General features: G+C 51.6%; 1 protein-coding gene across 2 annotated transcripts in view; it reads left to right on the top strand.

Moving 5' to 3' along the window:
• Thada (THADA, armadillo repeat containing) overlaps positions 1 to 16524 on the top strand; it is a 384981-nt gene extending 368457 nt beyond the window's left edge. For both annotated transcript variants that reach the window (XM_023711247.1, XM_023711248.1), the window contains 2 exons: positions 14170 to 14339; positions 15520 to 16524. In XM_023711247.1, the coding sequence (XP_023567015.1) occupies positions 14170 to 14339; positions 15520 to 15909 (560 nt within the window). In that variant the 3' untranslated portion in view covers positions 15910 to 16524. The remainder of the gene's footprint in view (positions 1 to 14169; positions 14340 to 15519) is intronic.
• Positions 16525 to 20978: the final 4454 nt, after the last annotated feature.

Below are 20978 nucleotides of genomic sequence, written 5' to 3'. Positions count from 1 at the left end.
TTTTTTTTTGGTGGAACCGGGGATTGAACTCAGACACTTGCGCTTGCCAGGAAAGCACTTACTCCACTGAGCAATGTCCCTGGCCCCTTCTTCTTTCTTTTTTTTCAGCATGAGGGATTGAACTCAGGACCTTGCGCTTGCCAGGCAGGTGCTTGTGCTGCTGAGCTGTGTCCCCAGCTATATAACTGCTTTGCCTCAAGAAATTTTTCCAATGTAACTCATCAGGTCAGTTTAACTCCTTGATTAGTCTTTTGTGGAATACAGTTAAATCATTTTTATATTCTCCCTTGTTTTCTTAGGTAGTAGTTCTTTTATGTTTTGTTTTGTTTTGTTTTGTTTTGTTTTGTTTTCCTGCTCCTAGGGCCTCACATATGCTAGACAAGTGTTGTATCCCTGGATGAGCTACCTAGCTTCACATAGAAATTTATTAAGACAAAGGGCTTTTTTTTTGTTCTTATTTCTCTCTCCTCCTTTTCCCTGTCCTCCTCCCTCTACCTCTAATAAGGTGTCCCTATGTATTTGCCTGAGCCTCCCAAGTGCTGGGATTACTGGTGTGCATCATCATGCCTGGCTAAGTTTTTGTTCTTGTTGGTAAAAATTTTAGTCAATGAGTTTCACCATGCCCAGTTTTAGGCCTTGTTTTTTGTTGTTGTTTTGGGTTTTTTGGTGTTTATTTCCAAGTCACAAATTTCCCTAGGTGGCATTGCTGTTTGAAGTTTTCACTGTTGCTTACAGAATGGCTTCTTCAGTCATAAATTTTATCATGTGCTATTTTTTACTGGTAACATTCAAAGGAAGATCAGAAATAGCTCCCTTCTCCCCAGAGGCCCTCCCCCACCTACCCCAGGGACGGCTGAGTGCAGGAGCAGGTCAGCTCAGTGGACCTGGGGCCGTAGGTCTGCCTGAAGGCGATCCTGCAGCAGTTGGAGCTGTCTTTCTGTGTGATTGGCTGGAAACCCAGTGCCTCATTTCTTCCCTGCAGCCCCTGAACCGTGGGCTCCTCCAGGACATTTTTGGTTGGCTTGGTTTGGCTTGGTTTGGTTTGGCTTTGTGAGACAGGGTTTGGCTATGTAGGTTCAGGCTGGCCTTGAACTCGCTTTGTAGTGCAGGCTGGCCTCACACTGGCGGCAGTGAGCCTTCTGCCTGTGCTTTCTGAGTGCTGGGATTATAGGCATGCGCTGCCATGCCTGACTGTAACTTGTTCTTTTTCTTTTCTTTTCTTTCTTTTTTTTTTTTTTTTTTGTACCAAGAATCAAAATCAGGGTTGCTGTGTATGACACTGAGCTATATTCCCAGCCTTGTAACTTGTTCTTGAGAGATTTTTGAATTTTGAGCCCTTTCCTGCCTCACCACAGTCTTCTCTGAGTTCAGCCCCCTACTTCTAAGGAAGTGATTCCCAGGCCTTTGGGAGGTAAGACAGTAATTCCAGGGTGGCTCTGGGGACTGACCACAAGGGGCAGACAAGAGGGCCCTTGTGAGGTCTGCAAGTCAACTCAGCTTCAAGACAGAAAGTTTCCGGAGCTGAAAGTGTAGCATAGGGAGGACCAGGGTCCCATCCCCAGCACCGAAAATAAGAGAAGAAAGGAAAATTCCCAGGAAATTTGTAATTGTAGGCACTTCACATTTTGAGCACTATTCATAGATCTTAACATCAATTTTTGAATTTAAAATACATAACAATGTCTCAGCCAACAACAGACCATAGATGCTGTCTCCCAGGGATGTCACAGTATCCTAGTTTATGAAAGTCCTCTGATGTGCATACAGTGAAATCACCCAACCAAAGCAGTCCATAGCTAAGAGACATGACCGCCTCACTTGGCCCTTCCATGGCCCTGCCGTGTGTTTATTCTCCACTACACCTCCTGGAAGTGAGGTGGGGGTACCTGTAAGGGAACTGTTCCAGCTCCTAGGGCCTCATATATGCTAGGCAAGTGCTGTATCCCTGAGCGAGCTACCTAGCTCCATATAGGTTCTGTATGCGGTAGATAGTGCATGGTAATAAGGCCTCAGAGAAAAACAATTATCTTCCTGCACTTTTCTAATTTAAATTCCTAGTCCTCAGGTACACTTCAAGACCCCACTACCTCTACACCCCCACCCTGTAGGCCCAGCGGCCATGCTCCTGAGCTCTGTGCCATGTGCTCAGCCAACTGGGCATTGACACAGGCCTCAAGCTTAGGTCAGCTTTGTCAGAGTACATCAGGCATTTGGTTTCTTCCTTTCTCCCCCTCCAGCGTGGAATAAGCTCAGAGAGGGAAGGGTAGGAATCAGGGTCCCAGTAGGTGACACTGGGGTCAGAAAAACTTTGAAAGAATTCAGAAGAACTGTCAGCCTGAGAACTTCCCTGTGAGAGAAAGAAGTTCCAGTTCAAAATAAATGCAAGAAAATTTAAGTGAATTCAAGCAAAGGACAGGAGTGGCATTTCTTTTTCTTTTTTTCTGCAAAGCTTTATTCCAGAGGGGCTCCATCCTTCTTGGCAGCTGCCTTCCTCATGGCAGTCAGCATGTTGCTTGGCTCCTCACGCTTCCTCTTGGTGGGGATGTGTGTCCCCACCCTTTTCTTGATGAACTTGAGGGCACGCTTGTCCTTGGAGACCTTGAGCAGCTCCATGGCACACCACTCATAGGTAAAGCCACACACCTCCCAGATCACTGTCCTGCATGAGCTTGGTATGTTTGGTGAGGCGTCCATGATGACGGCTGTGCCTTGGTTTGCTCACATTCTTTGTCTCCTTGTGGCCCTTGTTGAGGCCCACAGCCATGGGCTAGCTTAGGGCCATGGCTACTGCTTTTTTTAGTGGTTGCTGTGGCGGAACCAGGAGTGATATTTCAAGGTGTCCAGTCAAAGAAAGACAGAACGCACTGCCAAGATGCAGCACTCTGCCCAGACTGAGGTGCCTCCCTCCCAGCTCAGGCAGGCCTTAGGCGTAGAGCGGAAGCAAGGTGGCCTCTTCCCAGAGGAGTGCCTTAGGGTGAGCACCGTGTAGAGACTACGACACGACCTGCCTACCGTCCCACAAGCTGCTGCAGTGAAGCCCTTGCGAGGCCGCAGGGTGAGGCTGTCAAGGAGCAGGCTCTGGAAAGGCAGGCAGGGCTCCTGCGCCTGGCCAGGAAGGCCCAGCCACAGGAATCTGCCAAACGTAAGAGCTCCAAGTGCAAATCCAAGTGGTCTGGACTGGGCTCACTCCTCTCCACAGCCCCATGACAGCTGTGTCCCCCTTTAGTGAAACAGCCATTTACGCCCATGAGAGCTTAAGAGGCAGCCAAAAGAATCAAGACAGGGTGCTGCACCCCAAATCTGGTCTGACAGACACTCCAGAAGGTACAGAGGCAGCTGGCCAGCCTTTGCAACTCCCAGGCACGAGCTTTTTGCACACCCTTGTTGCTTGAGGGTGGTGTTTGTCTGGATCTGCTCCCTTATTCATCAGTGTGGTTACAAATGAAAAAGTGAAAGTATTTTTATAAGCATTTAGCTGAGTGTAGTGTTAGCCAGCTGTAATTTAATTTATGAACCCTTTTTCAGTGCGACATGGCCCTCCTGAATAACAAGTGCATGATTTGATCGATGAGGTGCATATTTGTTTTCATTCACTTAGCTGTATCCATTTTTTAAATCAGGGAAAAGGTATCCAAGTAGACCAACATTTTAAAAATTATAGTTATTAAGCTTTAAGCAGTTTTTTAAAAAATAATCTTTAAAATTAAAGCAAAGGATTTGCTAGGGCAGGGGCCAGGGAGATGGCTCAGTGGAATAAGTGCTTCCCTGGCAAGCGCAAGGGCCTGAGTTCAATCCCCAGTTCCGCCAAAAAGAAAAAAAACAAACAAAAAAAAAACACAAGGATTTGCAAGGGCAGCTTGGCTTCACGATGGGCCAACAAGAAAACCAGGCACCTTAGGCAGGTGCTGTGTTATGACAGTCGTCCATATCTGTTAGGACCAGATGCTTTGGGAGCTAGGCCTATGAAACTCTGAGGAGCCCGAGGCCAGTTTTTCCATTTGAAAATAGCTACCAAAAAAAAGAAAGAAAGAAAGAAAGAAAATAGTTACAAATATAAGGGTTGGCCACATAGCTCAGCAGACAGGCGCAGGGGCCAGGAGTTTGATCCCTGGGCTTGCTGTGCTGGCCCCGCTCCCGGGGCAGGCTGAGACTGGGCATGGTGGTGCGCACCTGTAATCCCAGCTCTTGGGAGGCTGTAAACAGGCAGATCACTACAAGTCTGATCTAGTAGTGAGACCCTGAACACCCTGTAGACCCTTCCCTACAATACAAAAAAAAAGAAAAGAAAGAAAATAGCTACATACAAAAGGAAAAAAAAAAAAAAGAAGAAGAATGTTTTTAATATTTGAAAGGCTTTCCCCAAGTATTTTTAGAATTTCAGGTGATGAGATTTTGTCTCTTCCTTTTAGACCTGGAGACGCGTCCCCACCTCTGGACAGAACGGGCCTCGAGAAAGCAGTCAGCTCTGTCTCTGCTGCCTGCCCTTTGCCCAGAGAGTTGGTAGGGAAGGGTGGGGTGGTGTCACTTCCAGGAAAAGGCAGGTGAGAGACAGCTCCTTCGACTCTGCCCCAAGTGGACCCCTGGCCTCTTACTTCAGAGGGCCTTGTCCATCTGCCTGCTAAACCTGGACGAGACAGAAGGGGCTGTTCACCACTGCACATGACCATGGCAGGGCCAAGGCAGGGTTTCTCACCTGTGGCCCTGTGACCCTGGCATTGGGGCTGTCCTGTTCATCACTGGAGGTTGAACAGCACCCTTAGCCTGTCCCTGCATGGCCAACCTCCTCCTCCTCTTTGTGACAAAAATATCTTTAGACATTGACAGAAATCCCCTGGGGAACAGCATTATCTCTGCTGCAGATGAAGGGAAGCATCAGCAAGGCAGAGGCCCCTGGGACACGGAACAGTAGCAGCCACAGGCACCCACAGCTGGTGGGGAGAGGAGTCCGAATGAGCGGGTGGGCTGCCCAGCAGTGCCCTGGGGGAGTGTGGTGTCTGCACATGAGGAAAGGAACGCACCCATCTCTGCCTCCTCTCCACTGTCCCCCTCCCAGGAGGTGACTCCAGTCAAAAGCCTGGTGGCAAGGAGAGCTGGGAATGCAGGAGCTCAGCTTCCTGGGGTGCTGAGCAGAGCACAGAGAGCAGAGAGCGAGTCAGGCAAAATCTGTCCATCACCCAGAACTTAGCAGTGATGGAGAGGACAGGCTCTGAGTCAGACAAACCCTGCCAGTTATCGGCAGCTGTGTGATCCTGAACGAGTCACCTCTAAACCTCAGCAACCCTGAATGTGAAATGACAACAACAGTCCTGTCCCTGAGGCCTGCCTCTTGTCATCCAGCTATTTTCTGATAGGTTCTGGCCCTAGTATAAATTGCTAAACTCATCATGGTAGTCATCTAATATGGCTGAAGCCCTTAAAACAAAGCCCAACCTCCCCAAGACCACCTTCCCCTTCTCCAACTTAGCCCAAGACATAATTTACTTCCACCCTTCCTTCCACCTCAGGGAAGGCCCCAGTCAGCTCCTCAGGTATATCAAAACATCCCCTCAAGCCCCTCCCCTGGTAAAAGGCCATGAAAGCCTCAGCCTCCCTTGGTCTAGTCCAGAAAATTTCTTATCTTCCCCAAATTCTCTCCATGTCCTCAAAAAAAATGAAGCCCCTTTCTCCTTTTTCTTCTGCCTGTTGCTCTGCTGTGCCAAGAACCTGTCATTTTCCCATTAGAAAAACACACTACATGGGTGAACTACTTCATCCAGTTCTGTAGTAAGCAGTGGGTAACTCTGGGCAGTCCCGGGAAGGACAACCATGGGCCCGGCCACGGAGTGACCTCCTCCCCCAGCTGCACACCTAGAGCCGTGCAGAGAAGGGTATGAGACCAGCCAGGCATGGAGGAATCCCAGCCACAGCCTTGAGCCAGAGCCCGAGGGAGAGCTAGGCCTCAGCTAAGAGGGGGAAACAAGGGCTGGGAGTTCTGGCTAGTGCAAAGCACCTGCCTAGCACAGCAAGTCCTGGTTTCAATCCCAGCACCTTTCCCCAAAGGAGGAAGGAGTGTATCATATGGGAGGTTAAATAAACCAGAGCCGGAGAGCTGCAGGGAGATGGATAGAGGCTCGCAGGGTCAGGGTGAAGGGTGGGTGCTGCGCCTGCTCAGTACTCACATGCCTGCAGGGGCCAGGCAGAGGAGCACATCTGTGAGTGGTGAGGGGGCCACAGGGTGTCTCAGACAGGTGCACTCCACCTCCTGTGGGAGGTGGCCACTGCTCTGCCCCCATCAGACCTACAGGCTCTGTAATTTATTTTTCTGGATTTTCAAAAGATTGTATAAATGTAGATTTTTTTTTTTTTTTAATGTAGATCTTTTAAATAAGGAATTTCCAGGAGCCGGAGAGATAGACCCTGAGTGCTAACCCTGGTTCCGCAAAATAAATAAATAAGGAATTTTGTAGCCCATTGAAGATGCTACTTACAGTCATATCTACTTGGGAGGCTGAGGCTGAGGCTGAGGAGGACCCAAAGTTCAAGGACAGCCTGGACAGCTTAGTAAAAGACCCTGTCTCAAATTGTGTTTTTTAATGTAAAAAACCTGGGGTTGTATCTCAGTGGTGAAGTATCCCTGTGGGTCTGATCCCTGGTACCATAGTAAATAAGTATTTTCTGATTTTGGAAAAACCATGTGAGCTACACCAAAGTGTGAAGACCAAACAATGAGGATGACCCTTTCAAGAAGCTTCTGATGGTTTCCTTGAGGCCAAAGCCCCTGGGCTATGTATGTTTGATTAGAAACTACTTCCATGGGTCTTTTCTTCTCCCCCCACGGGTCTTTTCTCCTCCCCCCCATGGGTCTTTTCTCCTCCCCCCCATGGGTCTTTTCTCCTCCCCCCATGGGTCTTTTCTCCTCACCCCCATGGGTCTTTTCTCCTCACCCCCATGGGTCTTGTTTTTTTGGGGGGCTTTGGGGTTTTTTTTGGCAGAACTGGGGATTGAACTCAGGCCCTTGCGCCTTCCAGGGAAGCTCTTATTCCACTGAGCCATCTCCCCCTGCCCCTTTTTTCAGTGTATGTTTACAGTGCATATATTCACTGTGGGATTTTTTTTTAATTTTTTTTTAATTTTATTTATTTATGTGTGTGTGTGTATGTGGCCAGCTCAGTCCACCTGGGGGCAGGGCTGGCTGGCATGTGGTGCTGGGGGATTGAACTGTGGTCCCTGTGCTTTGCTAAGCTTGTTCTAAGTAGGTGCTTTAGACCACCGAGCCATCTCACCAGCCCCCATCACTGTGGGATTTTGATTCCTACCCATGTGGTATCTGAAAGGAAGAGACAGTAAAAAAATGTGTCATTTATTTTTAACAATAACTTTTAAAAGCAAAAAGGAGGGGAAGGACAAGGGGTCCACATGGACCAGGTGAAATCTGAGTTCCCCTAGGAACCTGATTCCATGGCTAGGTTGGGGGTGCAAGGCAGGCTCCAGGCCAGGGCCGCTGCTGGGATCAGCAAGCATGGGCAAAAGTCCCAGGGCACCCAGTGTACAACCCCAGTACACACTGGGGCTAGGTCCACCCTTGAGATCCCTGACCAGCACGTTTGATTCCTCTTCAATGAAATTTTCTAAATATTCAGATAAAGAACACAGATATCACAAACACCCACATTCCACCACCCAACCCTCTGCCAAGTCCTCAGAAGCCAGGGGATACCCACCACTACCCCCATTCCTAGGACACCAACCTCCTTTTGTCTCCGTTGGGGTGCTATTTGGTGGTGAAGGGTGAACCAGTGGAGTTTGATGATGTGGCCTGCTGTGAAGGCCACCTCTGAGCCCTGGGCTGCAGGGTGGAGGGAAGGCAGGTGGGGAGCCGAGGCTTCTAGTGGCCCTAGGAGAGCTAACAACAGGGCAGTGGGTGGGCCAGGCTCCACTTCATCTTTGCTTCTCGTCACCCCTTAAGATGCTGGCCCTGGGGCTGGAAGTACAGCTCAATGCAGAGCACGTGCCTGGCACACCTAGCACCAGCAAGGCCCTAGGCCTTGGACCAAAAATAATAAAATACAGGCACTTCCATCTGTGAAGTAGATCAGAAGTAAGATGTTTGGAAACAGCCTATAGGAACCTGAAAATGCTTCACCTAGGGAAAAATCAGAAGGCCCAGGAATAACAGACTCAGTCAAACACCACCTCCGCAGGGGTAGGCCGTGGCCGCCCACCTGCCCCACTCCTCCCTCTGCCCCGGAGGTCCGGCCTCCTTGCTGCTCAAACTCTGGTCTGCTGTACTGGGCCTCGAAGTCCCTGCCAGATAAAGCTTTCTCCCCTCCTCTCACTACCACTTTTTTTTTTTTTTCCTTTTCTGTGCTTTCATTGTTACTGTTAATGGTATGATTGGTCTGTGTCATGTACCACTGTGCAGTTTTCTGACGCTTCCTAATCGTCAACTTGGCCCTGACAGCTCTTGACTGTGAAAGGCGACTGGGATTTTCCTCACATTTCTCATAGCCCGTTCCCCCAGCAAGTGATCAGTGAATACTTTTGGTTAAGCAAAAGCTTGCAGTGTGAGACCAGGCGTGGTGGTGTGTGCCTGTAATCCCAGCTCTTGGGAGGTTGTACACAGGCAGATCACTACGAGTCTGATCTAGCAGTGAGACCCTGAACACCCTGTAGACCCTTCCCTATAATAAAATTTTTTAAAAAACCTTGCAGTGATGAAACTGGTATCAAATAGCTGGAGAGTTGGTGACTGGAGGGCCACCCAACATCCTGATCACCCTCCTCAAGCCAAGGGCCCCCTCAAGCCGAGGGCTTTTCCACCAGTGCCTACAAGGAGACTCTCGGGAGCTAGAAGCAGAGAGAAGTCAGCCCAGCACTGCTCACTTAGCACTTCCTGTCCTCTCTTGGGAAGGATGGGGAAGAAGATTCAACCAGCAGCCTTTACCTGGAAGCCATCTCTGCTGTGAGTCTTTAGAATCAGACTGTAGGCTGTTAATCCACCATCCAAAATAGTTCTCACCCACTGAAAAAAGTGGGAAAATGTGGACATGTACTTGTTTTACCTACCCTGGCCGATTCACAGCACAGAAACAGTCCACACTGGCGCGTCCATTTTATCAGTGCGATTGCATTGACCTCCAGGTGTGTGACTTACCTGTCTGCCTGCCTAGAAGTTAATGAGCAGTTCCCTCGCAGGAGACGGGGTGCTGGGAATGGCGCCCAGTGGCCCCTTCATGGAGGTAGGAAAGCAAGAGTACTGGCTGGGAACCACTTATGACAGCCAGGGGTCTGCCCTGGCGGGAGAGCCCAGGGGGCAGCAGCAAGAGGAAGTCCCACTGCCGCAGCCCCAGTGCCTCTGGCTCGCCCTGCCCTCTGCAGTCCAAGTCGATTGTCCCTTACACGAAGGGAAGGTGTTGGAGGAAGCAGCTCTCAATGCTGACTTGTTTTCAACGGTATTCCAAACGGTTCCAATGGTCATCCCCCTGGGGTGGGTGGACCAGCAGCCCCAGCCAGTCAGCACTTGCCTAGGTCCTAGGGTCACTTCAGGCCTGACCTGCATCTGGGGGCAGGGGGGTCTCAGAGATCACAGATCCCCTCAGCTCTTGGGATCCTTCCTCGTCCTGGTCTGGGTAAGAGTCTTACCTTCCTCCCTTGACTCTCAGCCTCCTCGTCCCTCCTATGGCTGAATGTTATACAGACAAGCCACACTGTTTTCTGCATTCATCGGTTGATGGACATACTGGTTATTTCCATGTTTGGGCTGCTATAAGCCACTACGAATGTGCATACGCAAGTTTTATGTGGATATATATTTTTTCTCTCTAGATATACCTGGAATTGTTGAATCATATGCTTAATATGTTGAGGCTGTCTTCCAAGCAGCTGCATCACACAGTCCTGCCAGCGTACTGTGGGGGCTCCGCGTGCCCCGCACTCTAGCCGAGCTTCACTTCTTTGAATGATAGTCACCCCACTGGGTGTGAAGTACTGTCTTGGTTGAATTCCCATCTTCTGGTGACTGATGATGCTACATATCTTTTCTATTGTTTATTGGTCATTTATATATCTTTTCTAGAGAAATGCTCAGTTATATCCTTTGTGTACTTTTTATTGGGCTTGTTAGTTACTAAGTTTTAAGAGTTCTTTATATTTCTAGATACGCTTGTCAGATAAAGGCTTGCAGATAGTCTGTCTTCTTCTGTGAGCTGCCCTGGTACTGTGATGCTATCCTCTAAAGCGCAGACATTTTCAGTTGCAGTCAACTCCAAATTTGTCTTTGTTGTTTTGTTCTTGGCCTCATATATAAGAAACTGTTGCCCAGTCCAGGTGTTGCATGTGGTGTTAGGAAGGCATCAGGCCTCATTATCTGGGTATGTCTATCCAGTTGTCCTTTCATCACTGGCTAAAAAGACATGGAGCCAGGGAGATAGCTCAGTAGAATAACTGAGGGGTCCTGAGTTCAACCCCTGGGACCACAAAAAAAAAAAAAAAAAGATACATTCCCCTATTGTTTTGGCGCCTTTCTCAGAACCGAGCCGAGGACTGGGGACGTACTTCGGAGCCCTTGCCAAGTGGGAGGCCCTGGGTTCAATCTCCAGCACTGAAAAAATTCAGTTGGCCCTAAGTGTGAAGTGTGTTTCTGGACTGGTCCACGATGTGTAGGCTGTCTTCCCTCTGCGGTTTGTCTCTATGCCCTCGAGCTGCAGCACAGAGTGCACATAAATACACACAACAGGGCCAGCGAGATAGCTCAGCAGTCTAAAGCACCTGCACAGGGAATGGTGTTCAATCCCTGGCATAACATGCTGCAGCAGCTCCACCCTCAGGGTGGGCTGAGCCAGCCACACAGATTTTCTCTCTCTCTCTCTCTCTCTCTCTCTCTCTCTCTCTCTCTCTCTCCTACACTGCTTATTCCCTGTAGCTTTGCGCTAAATTTTAAAGTCAGGCAGTGAGTCCCCAAATTTGTCTTGTGTTGTTTTCTTCAGGATTGTGGTGGCTGTTCTGGATACACAGGAAATTCTTAAGCACCCTGGTGCATAGCTGCTTGCTCTCTTGTTTGCTTGGTGGCGTGGCCAGTCTGCATGCATCAGTGAAAAGCCTTCTCCCTGTCGCCCAGCCTTCCTGCACAGGCGTCCTGTCTGAGCTGCCTCTGCTCAGGGGACCAGAGTGAGGGAGAGTGTGGGCTGCTAGCCCTGCGAGCACCTCTGAGTCCCACTGGCTCCCACCCGCCTTCCATCCTCCCCCTCACATCTTGTGACGCTGATGTTGGCTGCTCCCAGATGGGCCTTGGCTACAGCCACATTGCGCCAGCTCTCCCAGCGCCTATCATCCAGCCACTCTCCTGCCCCTTCCGAAGTTTGAGTCATGGCTAAATGGTGCAGAGAGAGGCTGGCTGTTCCATCAGGTGAGGCCAATGTAGCAGTCTGGTGTTCCTGGTGGCATTCTCAGCTACGCATGCTCTCTCTAGACCCAGGTGGAGCGCTGCCTGAGCCCCATGCACTGTTTGTTTGTTTGTTTGTTTGTTTGTTTTGAGAAATAAATATGAATGAGAGTTTCACAGCTGATTAATAGGACAGTTTTGATAATCAATACACTGTACATTGTTATCTTCTTAGTGGTTATCCATAGTACAAGAAGCAGACAGGATATTCTGTCCAAACACTGTTAGTACACCTTTTTCTCATGCACTGATTTTGCTGGTGCTTGAAGCATTTTCTTCTCCAAGGGCCTTCAGAACCCCCAGAGGGGGCCAAGGGGATAACTCAATGGTAGAGCTCTTTGCTAGGAAGCATGAGGCCTTGCATTCAATCTTCAACACCACCCCAAGAGGTGGGAGAAGGAAAGAAAAGAACAAGGGGGGATAGAAAAGTATCAATTAGAATGTAGATTTTTCTGGACGATTCTCAAACTCAGCTTACTTGATGCTGGCCCCTCAATACGAAGGGTTTGCAGCTGTGGCCTTTTTCAACTCATTACAACCAACTGAGGGGTGTTCTGAGTTTTGCTTTTAATTCTAAAATTGATGAAGCCGATCCACTCTCTTCCTCCCCGTGGGGTGTGAGGCGGGCCTCTCCAGTGCCGCCTGCCCATAGCATCTGTGCACGCAGTAGGCTCACCCTGCTCCCACTGCCTCGGCCACCAGGGCCGCCACGGGCCCCTGGACTGCACCTTCCCCTGGGGCAATGGGCACACCTGCGGGTGCAGCAGGGCCCAAGCACCATTTTACCCTGCGTAATGCCAGTGGCTGTTTAAAGAATGCCGTCTTTGTGCCAGTCTCTCCATGAGTGCTCAGGTTAAGTCAAGTGGGAGAAAGGGGAAAGTTTCAAACATCTCAGCCATAATCATGAGCATCTGCTCTGTGCAAGTCCTGTTCTGGTGTTTGTTCATGTGTGTGAGGTGTCACAGGGGTTGTGCCCAGGGCCTTTACACTGAGCTACATCCGCAGTCTTTTTTTCTTTTTTGAGACAAATTCTCACTTAAGTTGCTCCAGCTTACATTCCTGCCTCGGCCTCCCAGAGTAAGGGGGTTCTGGGCATGGGGCACCATGTTTGACCCTGTTTTCAATTCTTTAGGAGTTTGAAAGAGGCCACTATGTTCTATTCTCATGTAGATTCTCAGCCAGTTAAGAAGTATCCAAGTGAGCCAGGTAGTGGTAAAAACAGAGGTTGTATTGTTACGGAAGGTCTAACGTGTCTCAGAGCTACAGCCAAAATGTCCTGTCACCTTTCCTCCTCCTCTTTTCTGTTCCCCAGTTAAATCTGTTTCCATGCAGCAGCACCAGGAATAGGGATGCTACCGGGCTCTGGGGATGCTACGATCTGTTCTTCTGACTGCTCCAAGAAATCCAAACCCTGCTGGCTGGTCACCAGCCCTGCCTGCTTGCCATGAAAACCTGCATCTCTGCCACACTGGTGCAGATTCTCGAGTCTATGCTTTGGGTGCACCATGAAACTTGTTGGGGATCCTGAACTCTTTACGGCCATGTGAAGCGCTATGGCTGTGCCAACAGGTTGGCCTGTCTGAGCCCATGGTAGCAGCAGGGATGCCCAATCCACACATGGCTGCTAGGGGCAGTTCAGGGTAGAAGTCTTACCCAGCAGGGGGCTGGACTCATTCGCAGCATGCAAAAGAAAAAAGCACAGATGCTAAAAGGGGAAACAGTGTTCTTGGCTGGGGCGACACCCACTAGGCCACAGTAGGAGTCACCTTAACACCCTAAAAGCCTTGCTGAGCACCCTAGAAAACTCTAGACTCTCCGCCTTCTTCCTGTGTGTGCATGGGGCAGGCCAGCTGGAGGCCTAGAGGCGTCATGCTGAGGCTGGAGACATGGGCTGGGAGGAGCCGAGGGGTGTCATGGAAAGGCAGGCACTGGTGCAGAGTGGGCGATTCCAGTCCCAAGTTTCATGGCTCCTGAAGACTGGGGTGGCCAGACTGTTGACAGGCACACTGTGAGCCCCCACAAAAGTTCCATACACAGGACTAAGGCAAACAGTGAATGCCAGTGAAGGTTTTTCCCCAAAGCACCCTACTTCCTCTTCCTACACCACACTCTCCTCTTCCACTGCAGCCTGGATGTCAGGGTCTAAAGAAACCCATTTGCTTAAGACAGGGCAGCAAAGTAGGAGCAAAATTCAACCCGCCCCTGCTTTTGGACAGCCGTGAGCTACAACTGGTGTTCCCATTTTGTGATGCATGAAGTTCAGGTGTCATTGTCAATAAAGATTTATTGGAACATAGCTACAACTATCTTGTTTACATATTGTCTGTGGCTGTCATAAGCAGAGTTTAACAGTTGTGACGAGGACATGGGGCCTGCAGAGATTGAAGAACTCTGTAGCCTGTTGAGGGAAAGCATGCTGCCCTGCTCCACAGTGACAGATGGAGCAGATGCAGACCCAAAAGGAAGCCAGCAGGTCCAGGCCCTGTGAAGAGGCACTGCAGGGTGTGTCCTGACCCTTCCTACACCGAGAGGGAAGAGCGGTCTAGTCCCGCAGGTGGGGCTGCTGCTGCTCCCACTGGGAAGGCCATGGTAGAGCTCAGGCCTATGGCTCATCCTGGCAGTGAAGCTAGCAGGACCCAGAGGGGCCCCTAGCCTTCAGCAGCCTTCCTACCTGTGCTCCGGCCTGGTGGGGAACAGGTATTTTCCTCTGAGGACAGTGTTCATTGTGTGCCCCTCTCCAATCTCTGCAGAATTTGCCTTCTGCCAAGTGGATGCCTCCATTGCACTGGCCCTAGCAGTGGCTGTCCTGTGTGACCTGCTCCAGCAGTGGGACCAACTGGACGCTGGAGTGCCCGTCCTGCTGCGGTGGCTATTGGGAGAAGGCGATGACCTTGTGGTCAGTGCAGAGAGCGCACATCAGGTAATCTGGGGAGTTGGGGTGCTAGGAGTCAGCCAGGGTGTGTGCCGGATGAGCATGTCTGCTGGAAGGTGCTTCTGGAAGCCTGGCTGCAGGGCAGGGACACAGCTGGAGAGCTGCCTGCTGGGCTCTGGGGGCACTGGGGAGCCTTCATACTCACTTTCAGGGGTTCCATGGCAAGCCTTCAGGTCTGTTGGGAGGGAGCTTTGAAAAAAGCTCCTTACATACCCAGAATGTAATCCCAGCATTTGGGAAGCTGAGGCAGAAGGATTAACACAAGTTTGAGTCAGCCTGGGCAACATAGTGAGTTCAAGGCCAGCCTAAACTACATAGCAAGACCCTGTCTCATAAAAAACCCAAAGACAGGGGCCAGGGAGATGGCTCAGTAGAATAAGCGCTTGCCTGGCAAGCTCAAGGGCCTGAGTTCAATCCCCGGTTCTGCAAAAAAAAAAGACAATAAAACGGTGTAACAGAATGCTTATTGGTTGGCCTTGGAGTTACTGTGGGGCTCCCCACAATTAGATCTGAGGATGAAGCTTTTCCAGAGGTGAGAATCCTTCCAGGGAACTTGCTGCTTGAAGAAACTATTCACCTCCAGGGAAAGCAGACAGATAGGGAAACTGAGGACCAAGACAAATGACAAAAGCTTCCTGAGAACACAAGTTCATGGCCACCAGTATCTGACTCAGGCAGGCCAGCCTGGCATTCCCAGTAAGCCAAGAGTTCAAAAAGCAACCTATTTATAGGAAATGTGGGGACATGATAAAGAGGTGGTGATAAAATGACCTTGAAAATCCATAGCGCTGTAGAAATTGGGTCCCATTCTGAGGGGATGTCTGGTGGTTTGTGACTCTGCTCTTTGGTCCACTGCTGAGATTTCCCTTCCTCCCTCCTGATTGCTGGATTCACCTGAATGTCCAGAGCCCACTCCCTTCTCAAGGTCCCCTTCTTAACATCAGGCCCCAAATATCTTGGCTTTGAGCTCCGAGTACATCTTTATCAAAGGTCACATTAAGTCTGGGGAAAATTCCTCTCTGATGGAGAAGTACCAGGAGTGAAAATAGAAGGTGACCCTCAAGCCTGCCTGGTGCCGACGGGCGGGCGGAAGTGGGCCCTGGGTAGTGGGTGGGGGCGCGCCTCGGCCTCCCCAAAGCTCAATGTCAGGCCTTTCCACTTGCTGTAGGGAGATGAGGACTACCTGTTTGAGAAAGCAGAAGTCAACTTCTGGGCGGAGACCCTGACCTTCGTGAAGCACCTCTACAGCCAACTCCTGCAGCTCCTCTGCAGGTCAGGCTGGCGGCCCCCCAGCGCTGAGAGCCTTGGCGACCTGCGCAGGGCTGCGTCAGAGCAGCAGCTCCTCCTCTCTCAGCTCCTCAGGGAGCTCCCACCCACTCCTGAGTTTCTGAAGACGGCGGAGTTCACAAGACTGCGCGTTCAGGAGGAACGGACTTTGGCTGGCTTGAGGCTGCTGGCCTTTCTGGAGGGCAAAGAAGAGGAGGCCCCCAGTCCTCAGCTCCTCGGCCTCGCAGGAGCAACTCGTTTAACTCTCCAGACACCTGAAGCACCGTGCTGAGGAAGGGCTCTGGGGCTGGGGTGGGGCAGAGTGAGCTGTTATGCTGCTCAATCTGCAAGGAACGTGTCAAACATAAATTAAAAATTTTTTTCTCTTGTGCCTGCCCGTCTACCTTGAGCCCAGGCTCTTGTCACTTCCTATGGAAGAATTTTTCTTCATTTCTTTCATTCAAGGCAGCCAGGTTTATTGCAGCTACTGTAGGAAGTGAGGCTACCATTGGATACTCTGTCCCCAGGTGCAGGCCACCTGCAGCCTGAACTACCTTTTCTGCCCAGCATTTTCTGTGAATTGACTACACAGAATTGCATTTTAACACCCCCCTCCTTTTTTTTAAAGCTATACAGAGAGACTGGATTAGTTGGCAAACAGCCTATTTGGTTAGATTTTAAAATTTTACTACATTTTTGCAAAGCAGAAATATGTTCCAAATGTTGGATCCTGGAGAATTAAGGATCAACCTCATGCAAATTATTTTTATTGTCTGCATCTGTGAGTCCTGCGGTGGCTGACACATTCCATCCTAATTATTAAAAGCTCCGTGGAGAGTTGTTTCTATGTCTTTCAAAAAAATACTTGCTAGGGGTTGGGAGACAGCTCAGTGGTCTAAGCACCTGCCTGGCAAGCACAAGGACCAAGGTTTGATCCCCAGTACCAACCTCATGCTGTGCTGGCCCCAGAACCCCCTGCACGCTGTGCAACTGGGGGTGGTGGCACACACCTGTAATCCTAGTGCTGGGGAGTCTGAGACAGGAGGATCACTAGGAGTCAGAGCTGCGTAGTGCAACCCTGTATCCAATAAATAAATAAATAAAAGATTTTTAAAATGTGTGCTAATGCTCAGAACAGTTCTGCCACCCAGTGAAGCATTTATTTTTGGCTGTTAGAACGGAGGAGAGCCAGAAGGAGATTCATTGATGCCTACACTGTTTAACATTATGTGCTTGGTGACAATAACAAGATTAAGATGCCATTAAATACATTTATCCATTTCAGTGATTTAATCTAGAAGCTTTTTGTCATTTCCAAACCCAGCCCAGCCTTCTTCCTTAGATCACCAGCAGGTGGCACTCTTGCTTGTGTTTTGCTAGTCTTCTAGTTTTGTTAGCATTTTTCATTCTGTATTCTCAGAGTGTTACCCACAGTTACATTGAAATTCATAACTTGGACTGGTTGTAGACATCCACATTCATTTTTTGATCTTAAATGTGAAAAAGATTTTTTCAATCCTAATTAACTTGTCGAATATGTAGGTTTTTTAAATATTTTGCAGGTGACTAAGTTATTTGGAAGATCTAAAGACAGGATGGGGGGAGAGAGTTTAATATGGCTATTCCCTACTGCAGAAAAGCTGACATTTAAAGTGTAACTTGTTTCTTTGAGAAAAAGCGACCAAATACTAAAAATGTGGTCATGACAAAAAGGGATGGGTGGGGAAGTGGGGGAAAGAAGTTAACTCAGGGGCCAGTTTCATGCTTAAGAAAACAGAAAATTCCCTAGGTGACCTTGTAAGCTTTCAGCCCCCAAGTGTGGCTTTTGTGATCCTGAGTTAATCACCTAGTTGGGCAGCTGTGCAGTCCACACCTGATGGGAAGCTGCCAACCTGACACATCTGTTTTGCTCGAGAATGCAGCTGTGGGAAGCCAGGGATTGTATGTGACGTGTTGAGCACCAGAACCAGAAGAGACGACCCGGAACCAGGCGCCACAAAGCTCAACCCCATGGAAAAGACCCGCGTTCTGTGTTCTGTTCGCTTTTTCCTTACTTAAAGCAGTTATGTAATAATAAAACTACACCAGCAGATACTCTGTAGCAAGCCTGCACCAGAACATGTTTACATATTATCTCCGTCTAGAAGTGAATGCTCTCACCACTGGACTGAGGACTGCCCCCTGCGGAGGGCAGGAGAAACAGATGTTTCCACCAGCTTTGTATCTGAAATCTTGCTACTAACCTAGTAGCATTGGCTGGGGAAACGCTGCTTCTCACTTTCCTGATGCATGCTTCAGAGAAACCTCAACGACCACCCTCTCAGGGCCTCAAACTTGTCGTCTTTGGGGTCACTTCAACAAATAAACCAGGGCTGGTGAGATAGCTCAGTGGTCTAAAGCGCCTGCTTAGGCAAGCTTAGGCAAACATTCAGGGACCTCGGTTCGATCCCCAGCACCACATTGAGCTGAACATAAAAAAATAAAGGAAACATTTTATTTAAAAATAAATAAATAAATGAACTAGTGTCAGCCACAGCTGCCCAGCCATGTCTAGAGCAACCTGGGAGGGGTGGGAAAGCCGGCATTTTTTCTGGGGGTCGCTAGCTACTCTTGGCCTCAAGCTCTAGGGTCCAAGATTTGGGTGGCCCCTGGGCTTGTTGGGTCGCTGGCCCTCCACCCACCTGGCCATAGCCCCGAAGCCTGGCTTTCTCCATTAGAATTCGTTAAATTGTAATGCATATGGTGGTTTGTTATCATTTAAGCACCCCCCTGGGTATCTCATTGTGCCTTGATAAAGGTGTGCATGAATAAACAAGAATGTTATCTTCTCTATTTTTTTGCAAGTGAGGAAACCCAGGTAGCAAAGAGATCGTGTGTGTGATTTGCTCCAGATCACATGACTTGCCCGGGGCAGGGCCTGAACTCCAGCCCTACCCTGCTGACCCTGATGTCCTCCCAGCCCTGACCTGGGCTTGAGGGCAATACAGCAGTGTGAAGTGCATGCAGGCCTCGTGCCCACCTCCTGCCCTTCCAGGTTAGCCGAGGGATTGCGCCCCGAAAGGGCTGGGTGCAAGCAGACATAGCAAGATCCGTGTGGGAAGGCGGTGTGGGTCAGGCTTCCTTCCCAGGCAGGTCCTGGACTTTCCCGCTTAGGCGGCCTGAGCTGCCAGCTGGGTGAAATCATAGGCTGGTTTCCAGCATTTTGGCAGCCAGCACAGAGTCAGAGCAGCCGAGTGGGGCTGTCCGCGGCTTTAGCCTTACTGGGCGCTAGGTGGGGGTGTCTGTCCCGTCCCCAGATGCAAGCAATGCACAAGTTGGCAAAGCGCGCATCCCAGGACAAGCAGTTGGAGTGTGGGCCCAGGGGCAACAGAAAGAGTCCTCCTATCCCGGACGCTGGTCTGCCTCGGCGGGATCCTGCAGCCAGTGCCGAGAGAAGGCGGGGCGCAGTTCCCCCGCGGCCTGAGGTCTGGAGGGTGCCACAGGGTAAGGCTGTGCTAGGCAGAAAGCCTTGGCCGGGAGCTGCACCCCAACCCCAGGGGGACTGGAGAAGTCCAGAGATCAGCACACGTAAAGGGTGAGAGAAGTCGCCCCCGGACCTGCTCAGCTCTCGCCGCTTCTCTCGCGTCCACCCAGTCGGCTTCCCCGCCCCGGACGCCCCGCGCCACTCCGCGCCTTTGGCCAGGGCTCAAGGTCTTGTGATGTGATTAGCAAAGCCAGCGCCTTGTCCTCAGACACTCAGCCCTGCCCGGCAGGCCCGGGCGCGGGAGCCCTGTTTACCGAGCCTGGGCGGGGAGGGGGGCGGAGACATGGCCCGGACTCCTCCGGGGACACCGCGGCCCGCGTGGCTGCCCCCGCCCCCACCCCCACCGCGCCTCCACGTGCAGCAGTGCCACAGCCCTGGCTCTACGTCCGTTCGGATCACCCTCTGCCAACCGGCCCGGCCACGCGGATGGTTGCGATATGCTTGCATTTTGCAAATTCCCGCGCCTAGTACAAAACCGAGGGTGGGAGATAAAAGTGGCTCCGAGCCGTCAGCCTGGCAGGATCAGGCGGGGAAAGACAAGTCCAGGGTTGCAGAACCCCGGCCGCGCGGAACGCGCTGGGGCTTTCCAACACCGCAGCCCCAGAGGGAGAGGAAGGTGCTCCCTTCCCGCCGCCACCCAACAGCACCCAACTGGGCCGGGCTCTCCACGCCGCCCGGGCGCCCTGGCAGCCCGCCCCGCCCCGAGGCCTCCCCGCCCCCTCCCCCAGAGGGGGGAAAAATTGGCGGCGGCCAATGGGAGGCCCGGGCGGCGCCTGACGTCCGCGAGTCGGCGGGCAGCGTTGCCTGGAGACCCCAGCAGGGTCAGCGTTCTGTCCCCGCCCCCGGCGCCCGCCCCGCGGCCAGCTCTGTCCTCTATATAGGGCGCGCGCTCGCGGCCCGTTGAGTTCCAGCAGTCCGCGAGCTGCCGTCGGCTCCGCGCGGGGGGGCGGGCCGGGCCGGCACCCCGGGGTGCCCGAGAGCGCACGTCGCTTCTTCTCCTTCTCCCCCCGCTCCGCACTCCCGGGCACCCTCCTGCCCGATCCACGCTGCTTCCAGCTCCTGTGCTCGCCCCCAGCAAACTTTCGTATCCTCCCTGTCCCTCGCCCGTTATTCGTCGTGGCTCGGGCTCCGCGCCGCCCGGAGGGCCCCTCCCAACCTCCCTACCTGCAGCTCCGACCTTTACAGGACCCAGAAAAATGTCGACCACACTTCTGTCAGCCTTCTACGACTTCGATTTCTTGTACAAGGTAGGCGGGGAACAGGGGTAGAAAAGCAGGCGGGCAGGAGCCCTTGGAGCGTCGGACAGCTTTCTGCCCTGGGTTTGGAGGGACCCCTCCCTCCCTGGCTTTTCGGGCTGGGAAAAAGCCTGGAGTTTGCACTAGTGTGTGCTAGCGTTTAGTGGGCGGGGAGGAGCGAGGAGGGCGGAAGGGCGGGAGGGAGCGGCCGTAGCTGGTGAGTTTCTCCGCCGCAGACCACGGCCACGCTGCCCCGGGCTTCCGGGACGGTGCGCGCCGCCTAGTCCGGGGCCCGGGCCACGGGTGGGAACCAACGCGGACCTGCCGCTCCTGCGCGTGCACGGGCGGAGGCTAGCTCGAAACCCGCAGAAAAGTGAAGAATAAGAGGGCGGGGAATCGGAGAGCTCGGACGGTGCCCCCCAGCTCACCCCGGCTCTCCCCCCCTGATTTCCATCTCCCTGGCTCCCCCAATTTCGGCAGACGGACGACAAGTCCCTGGCCAACCTCAATCTGAACACCATGCTGGACAAGAAGGCGGTGGGGACGCCCGTGGCTACGGCCCCCGGCTCGACCTTCGCGCCCGGCTTCCTCCGACGGCACTCG

This window comes from Octodon degus, unplaced genomic scaffold (assembly GCF_000260255.1).
Source record: "Octodon degus isolate 3935 unplaced genomic scaffold, OctDeg1.0 scaffold00020, whole genome shotgun sequence".
Taxonomy (NCBI): Eukaryota; Metazoa; Chordata; class Mammalia; order Rodentia; family Octodontidae; genus Octodon; species Octodon degus.
The sequence above is the reverse complement of the archived record's forward strand: the minus strand, read 5'-3'. Positions and strand labels throughout refer to the sequence as shown.